Genomic DNA, 17,283 nt, shown 5'->3' with positions numbered 1-17,283 from the left:
CTGACCCAGTCGTCTAGCGATCACAATTTGGCCCTCGACAAAGTCTCTCAGACTTATACTTACCCATTTACCCTGCTTACAACATCAACTTCAAGAACTGACAGTTCACTAATCAATGGTATTCACTTCACCTGTTGGTACTGTTATGACTGATGGGTATATATGCTGGAATATCAACAGATCTTGACTACTTTGGGCTCGATCCAATTAGATACGAATTGCAAGTAGCGAGTTTGTTTCTATAAACACGCACACTTCACCGCGAAGCGCGCTTCAGAGAATTCTTCAATCCAATTAAAAATGTCTATTCGCACTACTCACAGCAGAGGGGTGCGAATTGCCTGCCATATGAGATTTGCGAGAAATGCATGAAAATGTGGGTAGACCATCCTGGACCCCCCAAAATGGATAATTTAGTTAGCAGGACTGTATAGACGGTTGTTTGTGGCCATTAGGAATTTACTGCAAGTTTTGAAATGGTGTCGAATGGCTGCTTTGTGCTTTTTTAAAAAAATGCAAGAAAATGATAAAAAGAAAAACTTAATTTAATCTCAAACGAATTAAATGAAAAATGCAAAAAAAAAGTAGGAAAAAGTGTGATTTTTGGGGTACTTTGAGGGCACATTGAAAAATAATTATAAAAACAATTATCTTTCAACTAAAAAAAATATTGTAATTAACTTTGTGGTGCCTAAACTAACGAAAAAGTTGATTTTCTGGTAATTTGAGGACTTTTTTTACCCCAAAAAACAACATGTAATTTTTGAAATAATTAAGCAAATTTAAAACTTCTAACTGCCTAACTAGTCATTAGGGATGGTGTACAAGGGGTTCAGCACAGGGTCCCGACATTTTAACCTTAAAATAAAGATTTTTCCTTTCATTCTCTCACCCTCAGGGAGGAGCGAGTGGAAAGTTGCAAATTCAGTCTGACTGATTCAGTGCGAGTTGCTAATTGGTTTGCAAAATGAATTCACTACGCGAATTCGAAGTGAAAATCGCAACTCACACCTAATTGGATTGACCCCTTTGTGCCCATTTTTATTTATTTTCATATTATTTTTCTTGTCCATACAAGGAGAGAAAATCTTTCAGAATGATCTTTAGATTTGCCAGATTATCGGTCAGTGTATGGCTATCTTTAAGGTTCTGATATGGTCTGTCGCAATGAAAATTCTCTAGAGACTAAAGCTAGGTACACACCTGTCAGATCTAAAGGAACAATCCTCTTTTTTAACAAGCAATTTCTTGTATATGCACTACACCAAATTTTCCCAAACTCCACCATTACAGTTCAGATTTTATGATATCTATGCTTGAGCACAGGTGACTTAATTAGTACCTCTGACAATTTGATTCAACCATCTTGACTTAAGCATGGATATTCTTAAAACCTGGACTGTAATGGAGAGTTTTGTAAACTCTGTACTACACAATTATTGTTCCAATAAGAAAAATAAACTTCCCTAGAGATTGCTGGTAATGATTTCTACATTCAGTTTGTCAGATGATTTACACACGGGTTGGGTATGAAATACAGGCAGTTGGGATGTCAGCTGTCAAAAGACCGACAGGATCATCCCGACAGGGGCTTACGTAAGTATGCTAAACCCTCCCCCTTTCTCCCCCTAACCCAGTGTTCCTGCACCCTAACTCTAACCCTCCCGTTTGTGCCCAAACCTAACCCTTCCCCCTTGGTGCCTAACCCCCCCCCCCCCCCCCCCAAGTGGTGCCTAAACCCAACCCTCCCGGTCCGTGGCCTAACCCTAGAAATTGTGACTGTAACCAGTGGGTTAAATAATTCATTTCTACATAGGCATTCAAGTTGTAACACATATACCCTTGCTAGGCCCCATTAAGGTTTGAAAAGAGATTGAAGTTGCAGTCTATGGACAGATTGGTCAAATCACCTTGAGGTCAAACAAGACATAAATTGAGGCCCTAACTTGTACCTGTCACTATTAGAGATGTACAATGAGCCATTCATAGCTTATATGGTATTATCAATAGACAGTGAGCCACATTCCAGTGGGTGACCATTGTAAGATGTGTAGAGACGCTAGACATTAGGACACGTCATTACAGTATTTCTTTGTCTGGTAGTATATGTTAGCACTTACAGAGCATGTGCAAGACATAAGTATGGTTCATGCTACGTTGTACCAATCAGTGCTTGGTACCCAGTATGTAACTAATATGGGCTTAACATTCGGAAAGCCAACACACTTATGGTATATAAATCAAGACCTAGACAAAGGCTCTTTGGCTCGTGCATGGACCTGAGACTGCAGTACGGTGCCTGCAATGTATATTGAACTACCTGGGCGTTATTGAAACGAGGGCTCCCCAGATGAAGATTAAGTACATCTTATGTTGAAGAGGATAAATTACCGGTGTCATCTGAATATACAGACAAAAGTTGAGTATACTGTATACTTTGTATGTTAATTGTTTGTTACTTGTAAATAAAGTGTGTTCATTTGTACTCACTCAAATGGTCATGTGTGTGTACTATTTATTTCGATCAGAACGAAAACCACCAGTATGCAGTGACTTTAACGCAGCAGCTATGTAATATGTATGTAGCAGGGTAATCCGACTCATCCTAAGGGCCTCATTTATCAAGAGTTTTATCACTAACAAGTGGCAAAACTTGCTGCATACCTAAATGGTGCTCCAGCTCCTGTCATCTGTTTGAAAAATGACAGTTGGGAGCCATTTGGCTGGAGCACCATCATATGCAGTGAGTTTTATCACTCGTGAGTGATACAACTAGTTGATAAATTAGGCCCTTACAGCCTCATTTATCAACGAGTTTATAACTCAAAACTAGTGATAAATATCACTTATGATAAATGGGGCTCCAGCCAATCAGCTCCCAACTGTCATTTTTATAACAGTTGGCGGCTGATCGGCTGAGCACCATTTATCATAAAAAGTGATATTTATCACTAGTTTTGAGTAATAAACTCATTGATAAATGAGGCCCTTAGTGAGATCAGTCAAGGTCACAAGCTCAGACAGATAGTAGTCTGACCATATCTCCAGGGTTTTCAAAGCCTAAGCTAAAGCCAGGTTAGGTTTTCATGCCATCCCAACAGCAATGTAAATGGACTTCAAAATGTGTTCACAGTTATGGTCTGTTGGACCTTTAAAAGAATCTGCACTCTGTATAAGAAGAGTGGTAGTCTTAGAAAGTAGTGAATGTTAGTCACCTCTACTGGCAGTAAAGAGTAAATGAATGGAAATACATGTAGTATGATAAACTTCTTATCCGATCTCAACCAAGGTTCTTGAACAAATTTTAACAACAGAGTGGAAGGAGGTAAGGAAAGACTTTTCCTTCAAATTTATTTTTCCCTAAAGATGCATCCCAAAAACATTGACAATGTTTAAAATTTACAGAACAGCTATGATAAGATTGTCTATGTACTACAGTCCACAAGCATCCGCTTTTAAGAGAACACAGAATCAGAGCTTTATATTCTTGCGCAATTGAAAGATATGTCCAAGAGGGGTTTTTTTGTTTTGTTTTGTTTTTTTAAAAGAGAAAGACATTTTTTCTAGCCCCAAGGCAGATGTCTCCAGCATGAAGGTTCATACGGATATATCTCAAAAAACTGATGCGACTGCTAAGGATTTTTCCAGAGAGCAAAAGGCAGGCGTAGGTTCAGGCAGAGATGTAGAAAACCTGACACAGACAAATTAAACCGCTCATTCATGGTTTGATCCAGAGATCTCATCCACAAAGGCTCGTCTATCGATTCTAGGTCCTGCTCCGCCATGCAGGCTGCACATTGGGCAAGGATCCATCTGTTCATCCATTAGCAAATTTAGACTGGCAGCTGGGATACAAGTCTAATTAAGAATAAAAGCACAGAACTAAAAAGAATCTGACCTACACCAAGATTTGTGGTACAGACACTTAAAAATTCTGATTAAAGAGAATGTAGGTCAACACAGCTTTTTTCTTTTAATTTTTATAGTGGTCTAAACAATAAACCACCATAACAAAATTATAGTCTGAAGAACAAGTGATCTTCAGCTCAAGATAAAATGGGACCAAAGAGAAAATAACTAGAGGAAAGGAGCTTCAGTTCGGAATCGGTATGAAATACCGCCGTCCCTCTGGCCGGCAGCTCGAATCCCGACCGCGGCAGGCGGACAGAAGCAGAGATCCCGACAGCGCTGGAAATCCCGATTGTCCGTAGGTAAGTAAAAAACTAACCTAACCCCCTAACCCTCCTTAGGGGTGCCTAACCCTAACCTCCCCCCCAAGTGCCTAAACCCAACCCCCCCTTTCCCGCTGCTTAAACCCAAGTACCCCAGGGGGGGTGCCTAACCCTAACCCTCCCCCTAGCCTAACCCACCCGGGGGGGTGCCTAACCCTAAGTCCTCCCCGGGTGCCCTAAACCTAACCCTCCCCACAGCGGCTGTCCACTCGTGGCACCCAGCATCCCTTCGATCTGGATGCCGGGCACCTGTCTCCCGGCATCGGGAAAATGACAGGCGCCTAGATATAGATGCCTGTCATTTAACCATCGCCAGGATAAAGCAGTCGGGAAGCCGGCTGTCGGGATTAAGACAGCCTGTTTCCCGACTGCATCACCTTCAGTTCTTCTATAATTCTAATCAGCAACATCAGTTCTGCTTAAATAATTTTTTTTTACTTCTCAACACTTATTGCAAATGACTGGCTGATTTGATTTTTCTTAACAGGACACCACATACTGTACTATAAGAGGGGGTTAGCTCTGGTTGACACTTCCTTTGCAGATATACGATTAGTAAATTTTTTCGCCTTAATGACCTCAGCACTTATATTCATACCATCAAACATAGTAACAAGCTGGAATAAATAAACGTTCTTTGTATCAGTGTGGATTCGATTATACTATAAAATAGCCGGATCAAGCCAGGTAAAGAACTCCTAAACCAATCTCTTTTTTGATACAAAGTATGTTCATTTATTCCGGCTATGTTTGATGGTATAAATATAGTATAATTTTCTCTATTTACCTCACTGGCATTGACAATTGAATATTTTAAAGACGATACTATTTTACTCGATAATTTAGATATGTGCACATCATTTGTTTTATATTTCAATTGGATTGATAGTTTAAAATATATAGCAGTTTTATTCTGTGTCTTGAATTTTTATTCTGCCATGCTAAGCGAGTACAGGTTGAGTCTCCCATATCCAAATATTCCGAAATACGGAATATTCCGAAATACGGAATTTTCTTAGCATGACTAAGATAGTGAAAACTTTGCTTTTTGATGGTTCAATGTACATAAACCTTGTTTAAAGCACATATTAAACATATTGTATACATTTACCTTCAGGCTTTGTGTATAAGGTGTATATGAAATATAAATGAATTTCATGTATGTTCACAAACTTTGTTTGAGCCACAAAATTATTGAAAATATTGTATAAAATTACCTGCAGGCTGTGTATATAAGATGTATATAGAACATACATGCATTCTGTACTTAGATTTGTGTCCCAATTCCAAGACATTTCATTATAATATGCAAATATTCCAAAATATGGAATATTCCGATATCCAAAATACCCCTGCAATACCAAGCATTTTGGATATGGGAGACTCAACCTGTAGTAATAATCCTCCAGATCAGCTAAGTACCATTCGTTTTATTGGTTGTTTGTCATTTCTAATTGTGAGCCCACACAGGTTTTAAGGGCAACTGCTGCTAGTTATAACTGAAGATTTTTTTTTATTATTATTCTTTATTTAGCACCTGCAGGAAGGAACTTGTTTCCTTGTTAAGTGGCTGTCAATGTACCAGATATGTCGCTCCGATCCGTGGGATTGGACGACATTTCGTCTATTGTGTACCCAGCTTTAGGGTTTATTAAGGGAGAAGCTACAGCATCAAAGAATGAATTACACTTATGTGCCCAGCTGCTTCTTCAACTCAACACCATGGTAGCAGTGTCCAAAAATGGGTTGATGGCGAAAAATGAAGTAAATTGTCTGAACAACTGCTTCCTATTCCCCATAGTCAGTCTGTAACAGGTGAAGCTACTAAGCAGGAAAATATATGTACCTAACATGAGAGAAGCTTGATGTGACACATCAAGGCATCCTTTTTAGGAATGGCTATAGTACAGGTTGAGTCTCCCATATCCAAATATTCCGAAATACGGAATTCTTTTAGCATGACAGATAGTGAAACCTTTACTTTTTCATAGTTCAATGTGCACAAACTTTGTTTAAGGCATAAAATTATTGAAAATATTGTACAAAATTAACAGCAGGCTGTGTGTATAAGGTGTATATAAAACAAATGCATTCTGTGTTAAGATTTGGGTCCCATTCCCAAGATATTTCATTATGGCAGGGGCAGCATGTGTTGTTCTGCCCTCACCCCTCCTCCCAATCGGTGTTATTCTGCACTCTGCCCCCCCCCTCCCCCAAAACCTCCTCCCCTTCGGTGTCTGTTCTGCTCTATCCCCCCCTCCTCCCCATAGGTGTCTGTGCTGCACTCTCTCCCCCTCCTCTCCATTGGTGTCCGTTATTCTGCTCTCCCCTCCCTCGTGTCCATCAGTGTGTTATTGTGTCGTCGCCCCCCCCCATTCACTTACCAGCTTCTCTCTTTACATGTTCTCCTGTCTTCTCAGCTCCTCCTCCACTGTAACAGCACACTCCACGGTTCTTCGAAGGGCTGTGTGACTGGCTGGGCAGACAGGCAACGTGGCGTGCGTGAGCTGTGATGTCATGCTGCCGCGTCTAGGCACGGCCCAGGCGCCTGAGCCTCCCAGAGGAGCTCGGCGGCAGCGCTGCCCGGTCCGTTCTATAATGTGACCGGCGGCACACATTAGTTGAAAACCTCTGAAGTAGGTGATATGTAAAATACGGTCACTTCTTGTTGAGAAAATGTTTCATTTGAGACCAGCTTCCCTGGCAAACCCATAAGCACATCAGAGAATCCACCCTAAGCGCACATACTTACTGGTTTTTAATGTAAACAGGTCAGAAACTAGTACCGGTAACTTGTTTCTAGTGTTACCTTAACCTTTGGCGTTTTCCTTGCTACGCTATGGCCTATTTCAGAATGCAACTTGTTCCACTAATTTCTTTATTTATCACATATAAACAGAGTGAAGCCTACAAGTGATGTCTACAATGTTATTAAAAACACATCAAGAGTCTGCTTTTGATACACCGTTACCAGTTTTCAAAAGGCAAAAGTACCAAACACAGAATGTGTAGAGACCATGCAGGACAGCAATGAGAACAAAAATTAACCACCATGAAAGAATGCTGCAGCGCCTAGCACTGATTTATCCAATTCCAATAAATAAACCATATACTGTAGCAATGTTTACATCCCATTCGAGTGTTTATATGTATGTTTAATATTAAGATTTTATCATGTGAAATTTTTTTTTCAATTTACCAGTTCAACTGCGTTCCTTCTGAGTGGATTAGTCAAGAGTTATATTTATTTAATTACTCATCTATTGCAAAGGCCAAAAGTCATCCCACATGCCTACCTACTTCAGATAAAGAGTTCTGTTGTTTGGGTGGGTGTCACTTGGAAAGTTAGCTACAGCCAGAGGCGTCACAGGGTCTGGTGACACCTGGTGCGCACACCACATCTCACTTCACGTGCGCCCGAAAAGGAGGCAGGGCCTACCATAAAGGGAACGAGGCCTCGCAGGAAAATCCCTCCGGTGGCGTGCCCAGCATCCCTGGTGATGTTGGGCTGCCCCCAGAGACTAGTGTCTGCACTGTCGGCTCCTCCTGTGACGTGTGCTGCTGGAGAATGTCACACTGCATCACCTGGCTCCTGTCGAGGAAGAGTCAGCATTTAGGTGTCACCCACTCTGAGGATGACACCCAGTGCAGCCAGTACCCCCATAGCGATGCAACAGCGTAGCATTAGTTTTTGGAAAGTCTCCCTTGTCCAAACACTTGATGAGACATGGCTGGATTCAATCTCCCCCTTAAAAAGTGGGAGGCACATATAGAAACCGTTGTAATTTCTACACCGTTCACCTGATTTGGATATAATTACCCTCAAATTAAATCTGGAAGTCTGCAGTTAAAGCACATCTTGTTTGTTTTATTTCAAAGCCATTGTGGTGGTGCATAGAGGCCAAAATATGAAAATTCTGTCAATGTCCCAATATTTATGCACCTGCCTGTATTTCCTGCCAGTGCAGGCGCTGCTGGGAGTTTGTGCAGTGTCAACAGGAGAGGCAGAGGTGGTTTGTAATTATTGATAGGATGGCAAACCAGTAAAAGGCACAGGTTACTTTGCACAAATAAATAACATTAAACAGAAGGGAGGGGGGTTGTGTGTTTTCATTCTGTTTGGAAAGACGCTAAATTACATAAATGTATTATATTATAATATAATAGTATAATGTACAGGGCACAATAGGGATAGCCATAAGGCCATGATATAATGTACAATGGCGTGTGTGTTAAAGCCAGAAATAGAGTGCACGGAAATAGCCGATGTATGATATTGACCAGAGGTTCCCAAACTCTGCCATTAAAGTCCAGGTTAAGGATATCCATGCTAAAGATGGTTAAAACAAATTGACTAAGGTGCTAATTAAGTCACCTGTGCTCAATCATGGATAATCTTAAAACCTGGTCTGTAATGGCAGAGTTTGGGAACCTCCGATATAGATCATGGCATTTCACAATACTGACATAAGGTCATGGTATTTCCTGCGCCGCAGTTTTCTTTTTCTCCTCTTTTCCCCCAAATTCCCATCTATCCCCCACCTGTTACTCAAATCCCTTTCTGCCCCCCTTATCCCCTTCCCCCATATCTGTTTGCCTCCCCCGTTCCCTGCGTCTCTCTCTTGGAGAAGGACATCGGCAGCCAAAAGGATAGCAACCAATGTTTCTGATTCAATGGAAGTAATTTTCCCAGCAAATTGATGGAATTGTATGGTTGCTAGCCATAGGATGCAGCTGGATGCCCATCCAATGCCTAGCTACTTAAGTGAATCTGCAGACACCCATAAGTGATATCTGCAGCTCAGCTCATGTGTGAATGAGTGAAGATCTGAAAGTTCTGTGCATGTGCACAGTAAAACCTTCAATGGTTATAGCAGCGAGTGGTTGCAATACGATGGCTAGTAGCCATCGTATCACTGCACTTGATGCCAGAAGCCCAGCAACCATTTCATACCGGGCTTCCGATGTCCATACACAGTCTCTCTCTCCACCTATATCTTTTTTCTCTCCTTCTTTGCAAATGTGTACATGCTATCTGTTCTCAGGCAGACATTTGAATCGAACAAGACCTAGCTAGCCTGAGAAATAGGACATGCTTAGAGAGTGTTACAGGTATTTATTTATATGGCGCCACAAGTGTTCCGCAGCACCTTACAAAGTATTCCTTGTATGATCTATAATAATACTGTTCGTTTTGTCTGCCATGTGCCAACTTTGCCCACTTCTTTAGTCTGCCTTTTATTCCTCATCATTGCTTTCTTTCTTGTTTCTCTTTATCCCTTTCATTCTTATCTCTGATGCATCCTAGTTGGCACCGAAGTTTGTACTCTGCCTGTTTGTAAACTTGTGTAGTGGGCTGCGGCAGGTGTGTGTGGTGTCCAGTGCGCTAGCGCTAGACACACAACATACCAGATAATATAATGGATCACGATATAATGTACAGAGCACAATATAAACAGGTATAAGGTATAATGTACAGTACATGATACATACAAGTGTAACATCATGGAAAAATACGCAGAGTTTTCGATATGTATAAGGCCATACATCATACCATAAAATGTACAAAATGGACAGGTAAAGCTCATGGTATAACATACAGTGTATAATAAAAACAGATAAGTTAACGGCAGGACCAAATTATAGGCGGGGCGGACAGGACGGTCACCCAGGGGCCCCCATACTGCCGCAAATATTGGCTGGTACCTGGCCACTCTGGACTCTTCCTAGTCGGCTCCCATCAGCATCACAAAGCACTCACTGATGAACCGGACCATGGCTGACTATGGAAGCTCCGCCCCCTCGCTGACATAAAGCAGATATTTGCAGGTGTATGGGTAGAGGGCATGGCCTAATGTCGTGAAGTGTCCACCCCCTTCAGAAAGCAGATAGTGCAACATGCAGTGCGCGCGCGCTCCCTCCCTCATTTTTTTTCCCCAGTGTCTCCTCTCGCTGCCTCCCTCCCCCCGTCTCTCCTCTCGCTGCCTCCCTCCCCCCCGTCTCTCCTCTCGCTGCCTCCCTCCCCCCCGTCTCTCCTCTCGCTGCCTCCCTCCCCCCCGTCTCTCCTCTCGCTGCCTCCCTCCCCCCCGTCTCTCCTCTCGCTGCCTCCCTCCCCCCGTCTCTCCTCTCGCTGCCTCCCTCCCCCCCGTCTCTCCTCTCGCTGCCTCCCTCCCCCCCGTCTCTCCTCTCGCTGCCTCCCTCCCCCCGTCTCTGCTCTCGCTGCCTCCCTCCCCCCGTCTCTGCTCTCACTGCCTCCCTCCCCCCGTCTCTGCTCTCACTGCCTCCCTCCCCCCGTCTCTGCTCTCGCTGCCTCCCTCCCCCCGTCTGCTCTCGCTGCCTCCCTCCCCCCGTCTCTGCTCTCGCTGCCTCCCTCCCTGTCCATCCATCCCCGTCTCTCCTCTCGCTCCCTCCCCGTCCATCCCAGTCTCTCCTCTCGCTCCCTCCCCGTCCATCCATCCCAGTCTCTCGTCTCGCTCCCTCCCTCTGTCCATCCATCTACCTACATCTCTCTCAAATTATATATCTATCTATATATATGCCCCCACAAAATTCTGTGTTTGCCCCTGGCAGTGTACTAGATCATTACTGATGAGGCTCCCACAAGCCTTAATCCGGCCCTGGTTAACGGTGAAATGTACACTACTGACAAATTTGCAGCAGTGGTGGCATTAACGTTAGGCTTGCCATATCACCCCTTTAATTCAGGAGACAAATTTACGACACATTCTGTGGCTGTCTGACTTAAAGGGGGTGATCCAATTGTTTTTTGGGCACCCCATGGAGCAATTCAGGAGGGTGCGAGCTAAAAATGCAATACACCGATAGTTTGGGCGCCCTAACCAGGACATCAGACAGTTGTAGACGTTTTACACGGCTAAACCCAGTCTTCTAGGGCACGATGACCTACTTAATGTGCACCCAGAACAATTGAATAGCAACTCTGGGCGCCCATTAATTATCGCCTCCCACAAAACAATTGAATCGCCATTCAAATCTCCATTTTACCTGATTTTAATCAGCCACAGAACCTGTATAGTTCACGTGTCCCAAATAAAGGGATGATCCGGCAAGTGTATTTAGCGTACATCTCTGAATCAGGACCAGTGTTTGATATGGACAGGTACAAGGTCATGGTGTAATGGACAGTGGGCCTGATTCAGAGATGGCCACATTGCCGATGTTTACACAAGAGTGATTATCGATGATCTGTGCATGCATACAAGTTGGACTACACATGCGTCAAATTTCATTACAGTCAGCAGCTGCAGTGAGGATTTGGCTGACAGTCAGGACTTGTTTGGGGGAGTTACACACAGGCGTGTAACAACCATTTTGGGGCATGCAGTACACTGCGTTTGCGATCCAGTGAGCAGTAAAAATGGCGTCTCAGTACCAACGGGCATTCTAAATAACCATAGGGTTACCAAGGACTCCGATGAGTTACTGATTTGAGACGAATGCTGCATCTTTGTTCATTGTTGGTTGGATTTGTGAAGCCACAGGTGGGGGTCTCCATACAAATCCTGATGTACAGCAGCAGTGTCAGAGTACATCTCTGAATCAGGCAATATGGAAAGGTATAAGGTCATGGTATAACAAATAGTGTGCAATAGACAAGTATAAGGTCATGGTATTAGGTACATTGCGGAACATGGACAGGTCAAAGGTACATTGGGGGACATGTATGAATAGGCAATATGGGGGTGGAGTGGTGCGCCGATACCGCTTCTCCCACAGGTAATAAAGAGGGGATGGGTGGTAAATGACAGGGGCGCCATGTGCCTGTATTATCGTCACTATCTACAAGATAGCACGCCGATATGCTGGGCACTGACCGTTCAGACAGCTGCAGCTGTTGTCACCCTAACACCACAGTAGGGACAGCGCTGTCCCGGGCTGCGGCGGCTGCCAGGCTCCGGGCTGCACATGAGATCTTGCGATGCTTGAGATCTCACGCATGCTCAGTGGAGCCGGCCGGGAGGTGTAACACAGCGCATCAGAAAGGGCAGCACTGTAGGATGAGAGCATAAATTTGAAATGGAGCAAGTCTGCCTTAGAGCGTGATCTCCTCCACTGTCAATCGGCAGTTCGTGGACACTTTGGCAGATATCTGGTGCATTTGGAATGCCAGGCTAGTGGTGTGGCTCTGCATGGGTAAGTAGTGATTGCTGGAGCAAAAGAGTCAACAGCAGAAGTAAGGGAGGCATTGTATAAGGTAATGGCTTGTTCACGGCAGGAGAGAGAAAGGATAGGGGAGAGAAGAGAGTCAAGCAGGGAGGAAAAAGAAATGGTGTCAATAGCCTCAATGTTACACTTAGGGATGACGGCCTAAGGAGGTAGAGGAGGGGAAGGCGAGAGGGATAAGTTAAAAGACGGTGATGGTAGAGAGGGGGAATGGGGAATTGGAATAATCAGAAATATCACAACTGTAAGTGAAGACCAGATCAACCGAATGCACACTCACATGGGAGGGTGAGAAGGTCCATTGGGAAAGACGAAATGAAGATATGAGGGTAAGGAGTTTGAAGGCAGATGATCAATTGCCTATTCATAAATCTCCCCCCTTGTGCAGGCCACCCATCGGGAAAGCCTCCCGGCGAAAGGCAGGTCTTGGCAACCTCAGGGAACCCCTTAGTGCACAGGGGGAACCCCTATTGGCTGACCACCATGAGCAGCAACATCCTGAACCACAGGTACTTTATTCTGGGAAGAGTGAAGAGCGCACCCTCTCTCTGTCCCTGCACTGTCTCTCACATCAGGGCACAGTGGGGACAGCCCACGGCACGGATGTACCTTCTTAATGCACTTATACAGTGTAATAAGGAATTCCCAGGACTGCTTACTCACAGTCCACTGTGTTCTGCACACACTGTGAGAAGCAGCACCCTGGGGATCTACCCTTTTATCTACACTTCACTATTATCTTATATCTACCTTGCTAAGGCACTCTCATTGCACAGACGCAGGGGAATGGATCTGCACTGAACTTCATCAGATTCACCCCCCAGTGCTCTGTCCAACAGCAAATGATCTATCATTTCTATCTCCATGTATAGGGAGGGATCCGCTCACAGGGCATTCTATGCATGTGTAAGACACCCTGCAGCAGCCATTTCTGTCATACATCAAGTGGAGAGACTCTCTGATTATTCTCTTTATCAGTGGCTAAAAACTTAAAGTAATCACTGTATTTTACGGTCTATTTACTTTGAAATGTTGGATAATGTAATAAAACTCCCCACAAAATGTGTATGATTCAATACAATTGTATAAAGTATATAAGTTCAGGAGGAAACCTGTGATAACTGATAAACACTATATACGCTCATGTTTGTTATTCTGAGGAGATATATATATATATATAGCAGCATATCCCAATTAGGACAACCAGCACACCTTAATGAGGAAAACAAATTTTATTGAAACTTTGGAAGCCGTTATTTTCATGCACAAATACAACAAAATTTTTTTCCTCATTAAGGTGTGCTGGTTGTCCTAATTGGGATATGCTGCTATATTATTTTTAGAACATAGCACCCTTGTTGTATCAGTATTTATGAGTGTGCAATCCTTGCATTTTCTACTAAATATATATATATATATATATATATATATATATATATTACTTTTTGTATGTTATTTATATTTTTGTTGGACATAGAAATACTCTCAGATAAACAATAGTGTATAATCCTGAATGAACAGGACATTGATTTGATCAGGTGATCACCGACACTACAAGCAAAGGGTATTTATTCCCTGATAAATAAGAATTCTTCTAATATTTTCGCCATTTGTGTGACTATGGTGTCATGATTACCATGTCTGACTTACCATAACTGGGAACTGAGATATTAGATATACATTGATCTCCCCTATCTAGTCAGTTTTTTTACTAACTGGACCTAATCTTGGCCAGACTAAAGGCCGTATTCAATCTAGAGCGAAAAGCAGTTTTCGCGTGTTTTGGCGGAAACTTTTCGCCTGATTTGATTTTACTCTGTATTCATTTGGAAGACTTTTCGCCTAGGCGGAAAGTCAATGCAATGTAATAGGCGGAAAAGTTTCGCCTATGAATAGCAGGCAGAAAAAAGTGCAGGATTGGGGTTTTGCGGTGCAATGTTGCGGGAACCCCCGTGCAGCCTTCAGACAGTCCCCCAAAGAGAAACTGTCAAAAAAACTTAAAAAAAAAATACTTCACACCCCAAAAAAATCACTTTGAATTTGGGGGTGAAAAAAAATGTCGGGGAACAAAGTTAAAACTAGCGAACTTCACCCCGGGGGGGGTTCCCAAGTATGCCCCAGGTGTTTTTTTTCATTGCAGGGGCTTGCGGCAGGTGGATTTTTCACGATTTTTTTAAACTTAACTTTAAAATATGCTGGCCCCCATTTTCAAGTACCCCAAATTTGCTGGGATAAATTATTTCCCCAGAAAAAAACTCCAGAATACTATTCTTCACCACTTACACAAAAACACTATTTAGCAGCTATTGAGCCCGTTTAAAAACAACATACCTTCAGCAAGCCAAATCGGGTGGTACCATACCTAACCCCTATGTCAGAGCATCTTTTGGGGGGTGTCAGGCTGATTTCCCCAAAACGGACATGACTTTCGGCTTGTTTAAGATTCGCCGGGTCCCGTTTTCGCCTACATTCAAATTGAATACGGGGATAAGTGGGCACGCGCGCAATACTTTTCCGCCTGCAAAACACGCGATGTAGATGAAAAGTCCGGGAGGCGAAAAAGTACCGCAGCTCAGCTCAAATTGAATACGGGTCTAAATGAGGTTTTGTTCTATGTTTTGTGTACAGATGTCTTTTGATATTAAGTGTGGAATTATTATTATTTTTTTAGTGGCAAATTATTAAAAGCTAAGTTTTAACTTTAATTGAGTAGGTCGAGTGCCCCATAAAAGAGAGTACCTCTTTTCTATTTCATGTGCGATATGGAGAGGTATAAGGTCATGTTATAACATAAAGTACACTGTGCGATATGGAGAGGTATAAGGTCCTAGTATAACATACAGTACACTGTGCGATATGGAGAGGTATAAGGTCCTAGTATAACATACAGTACACTGTGCGATATGGAGAGGTATAAGGTCATGGTATAACATACAGTACATTGTGCGATATGGAGAGGTATAAGGTCATGGTATAACATACAGTACATTGTGCGATATGGAGAGGTATAAGGTCATGGTATAACATACAGTAGGGAGATTTATCAAAGATTGGAGAGAGAAAGCACCAACCAATCAACTACAAAACTGTCATGTTACATGCTGTGTTTGAAAAATGACAAGCTGATTGGTTGGTACTTTAGGGCCCATTTATTATTGTAGATTTGCAGCTTAATCCCCAAAAAACACCCGCTTTCGGGGCTTAACCGCAAATATTAAGTTTCCCCAGATGTATGTAGGAGGGACCGCAGCAGATATCTCCAATCCCTCTATTTCCACTGGTAGCCACATCCCCCATAGATTTCTATGGTGGATTTACCAACTTCCAGCACACAATGCATTTCAAAGATTGGCCCCCGCAACTAACACTATCTGAAAATGGCATTAGCCTGTTGTAGCCCATGGGCTACACTTCGTAATTACCCGGGAGAGGGTTCCACCAGAACCCTCTCCGGCAATGGCAGCCATGCATGTGCAGTCAGCGGGAATGCACATGCACAGTAGCCCCAGCAGCCCTCCGGGCAAATCGCAGGAACGGGCTCCTCTTTGAGCCCCTGTGTGTGCGCCGAATGATACCTTCTGGCGCTATGATCACATCTTGCAACAATGCAATCATGGTATAAGGTCATGGTATCATGTACAGTGTGCAATACAGACCAGTATAATGTCATGGTATCATGTACAGTGTGCAATACAGACCGGTATAATGTACAGTGTGCAATACAGACCGGTATAATGTAGAGTTCGCAATAGAGACAGGTATAATGTAGTTTGCAATATAGACAAGTGGTCATGGTATAATGCAGACCCTCCAACATGACCCATTCCATTAGGTACAAAATGCTCTGCTCCTGGACTTCCCTTTTGATTCATGATTGCAGCCACCTGTGCTAAAACACCTGTCTCATCAATTACCTGGTTCAACACAGGTGATTGCAATCATTACATGGGAAATCCAGGAGCAGAGTGTTTTGTACCTAATGGAACGGGTCATGTTGGAGGGAGGTATAATGTAGTGGGAAATATGGACATGAAAAATGTATATACAGAATTATAGACATATACAGTATCTGGACATAGAAAGATATATACACACATAATTAAAGAAAGAAACGTATGTGTTTATAGTACAATGCACAGGGGTATAGTATTAGGGGATTACGTAACACAGGCTCCTGACCGGGCCGCTCACCTGGCTGCTGTAGTCTTCCAGCGGGGAGGACATAGTGAGCACCCCAACCATGGCGGCAGACACACGGGGGGGCTATAGCCCCCGCTCGCTCATCTCCGGCTCGCCGCTTCTTCCCGGTACGAAAAAACCCGCGCGAGACGGCACAGCCAACGTCATCGATCTTCTAAAACTCAGCCTTCCCATTGGATCGCGCCAGACACTGCTAACTTCCCATAGGCGGGCACAAAGCACGGCTGGCTTTCCATTGGTCTTCGTGCAATCATCTTCCTGAAGTCATAACCTGTAGCTCGGGACAGCAGCTGTAGACGTTGTGGGAAGAATTTGGCGCCAAAATCAATTCAGTAGTAACAGAGAGGGTGCGGGTGTATAATAATGTCACCAGCCTTACCGATGTACGGCACTGTACCGTATCCGGCCGGCTCACCCATGTACGCTGTACCGTATCCGGCCGGCTCACCCATGTACGCTATACCATAATATCACCCGGTTCGCCCATGCATGCTATACCGTAATGTCACCCAGCTCCCCCATGCACGCTGTACCGTAATGTAACCCGGCTCACCCATCTTGTATGCTATACTGTAATGTCAGTCGGGTCACCATATATAGTTTACTGGACTGTTATTAATAACTAAAATATACTATTTATTACCAGTTATTAATATAGCACACATTT

At 43.4% G+C, this 17,283-nt stretch overlaps 1 protein-coding gene across 1 annotated transcript in view; it reads right to left on the bottom strand.

Annotated features, from left to right (window-relative positions):
• ATAD5 (ATPase family AAA domain containing 5) overlaps positions 1–16,801 on the bottom strand; it is an 84,281-nt gene extending 67,480 nt beyond the window's left edge. Inside the window, exon 1 of the mRNA XM_088468565.1 lies at positions 16,608–16,801. Within this exon, the coding sequence (XP_088324691.1) occupies positions 16,608–16,658 (51 nt within the window). The 5' untranslated portion in view covers positions 16,659–16,801. The remainder of the gene's footprint in view (positions 1–16,607) is intronic.
• Between the last annotated feature and the right edge of the window lie 482 nt (positions 16,802–17,283).

The sequence above is a fragment of the Taudactylus pleione genome, unplaced genomic scaffold (assembly GCF_031769625.1).
Source record: "Taudactylus pleione unplaced genomic scaffold, aTauple2 ptg000012l, whole genome shotgun sequence".
NCBI classification, from domain to species: domain Eukaryota; kingdom Metazoa; phylum Chordata; class Amphibia; order Anura; family Myobatrachidae; genus Taudactylus; species Taudactylus pleione.
This window is presented reverse-complemented; position numbering and strand designations above follow the sequence as displayed.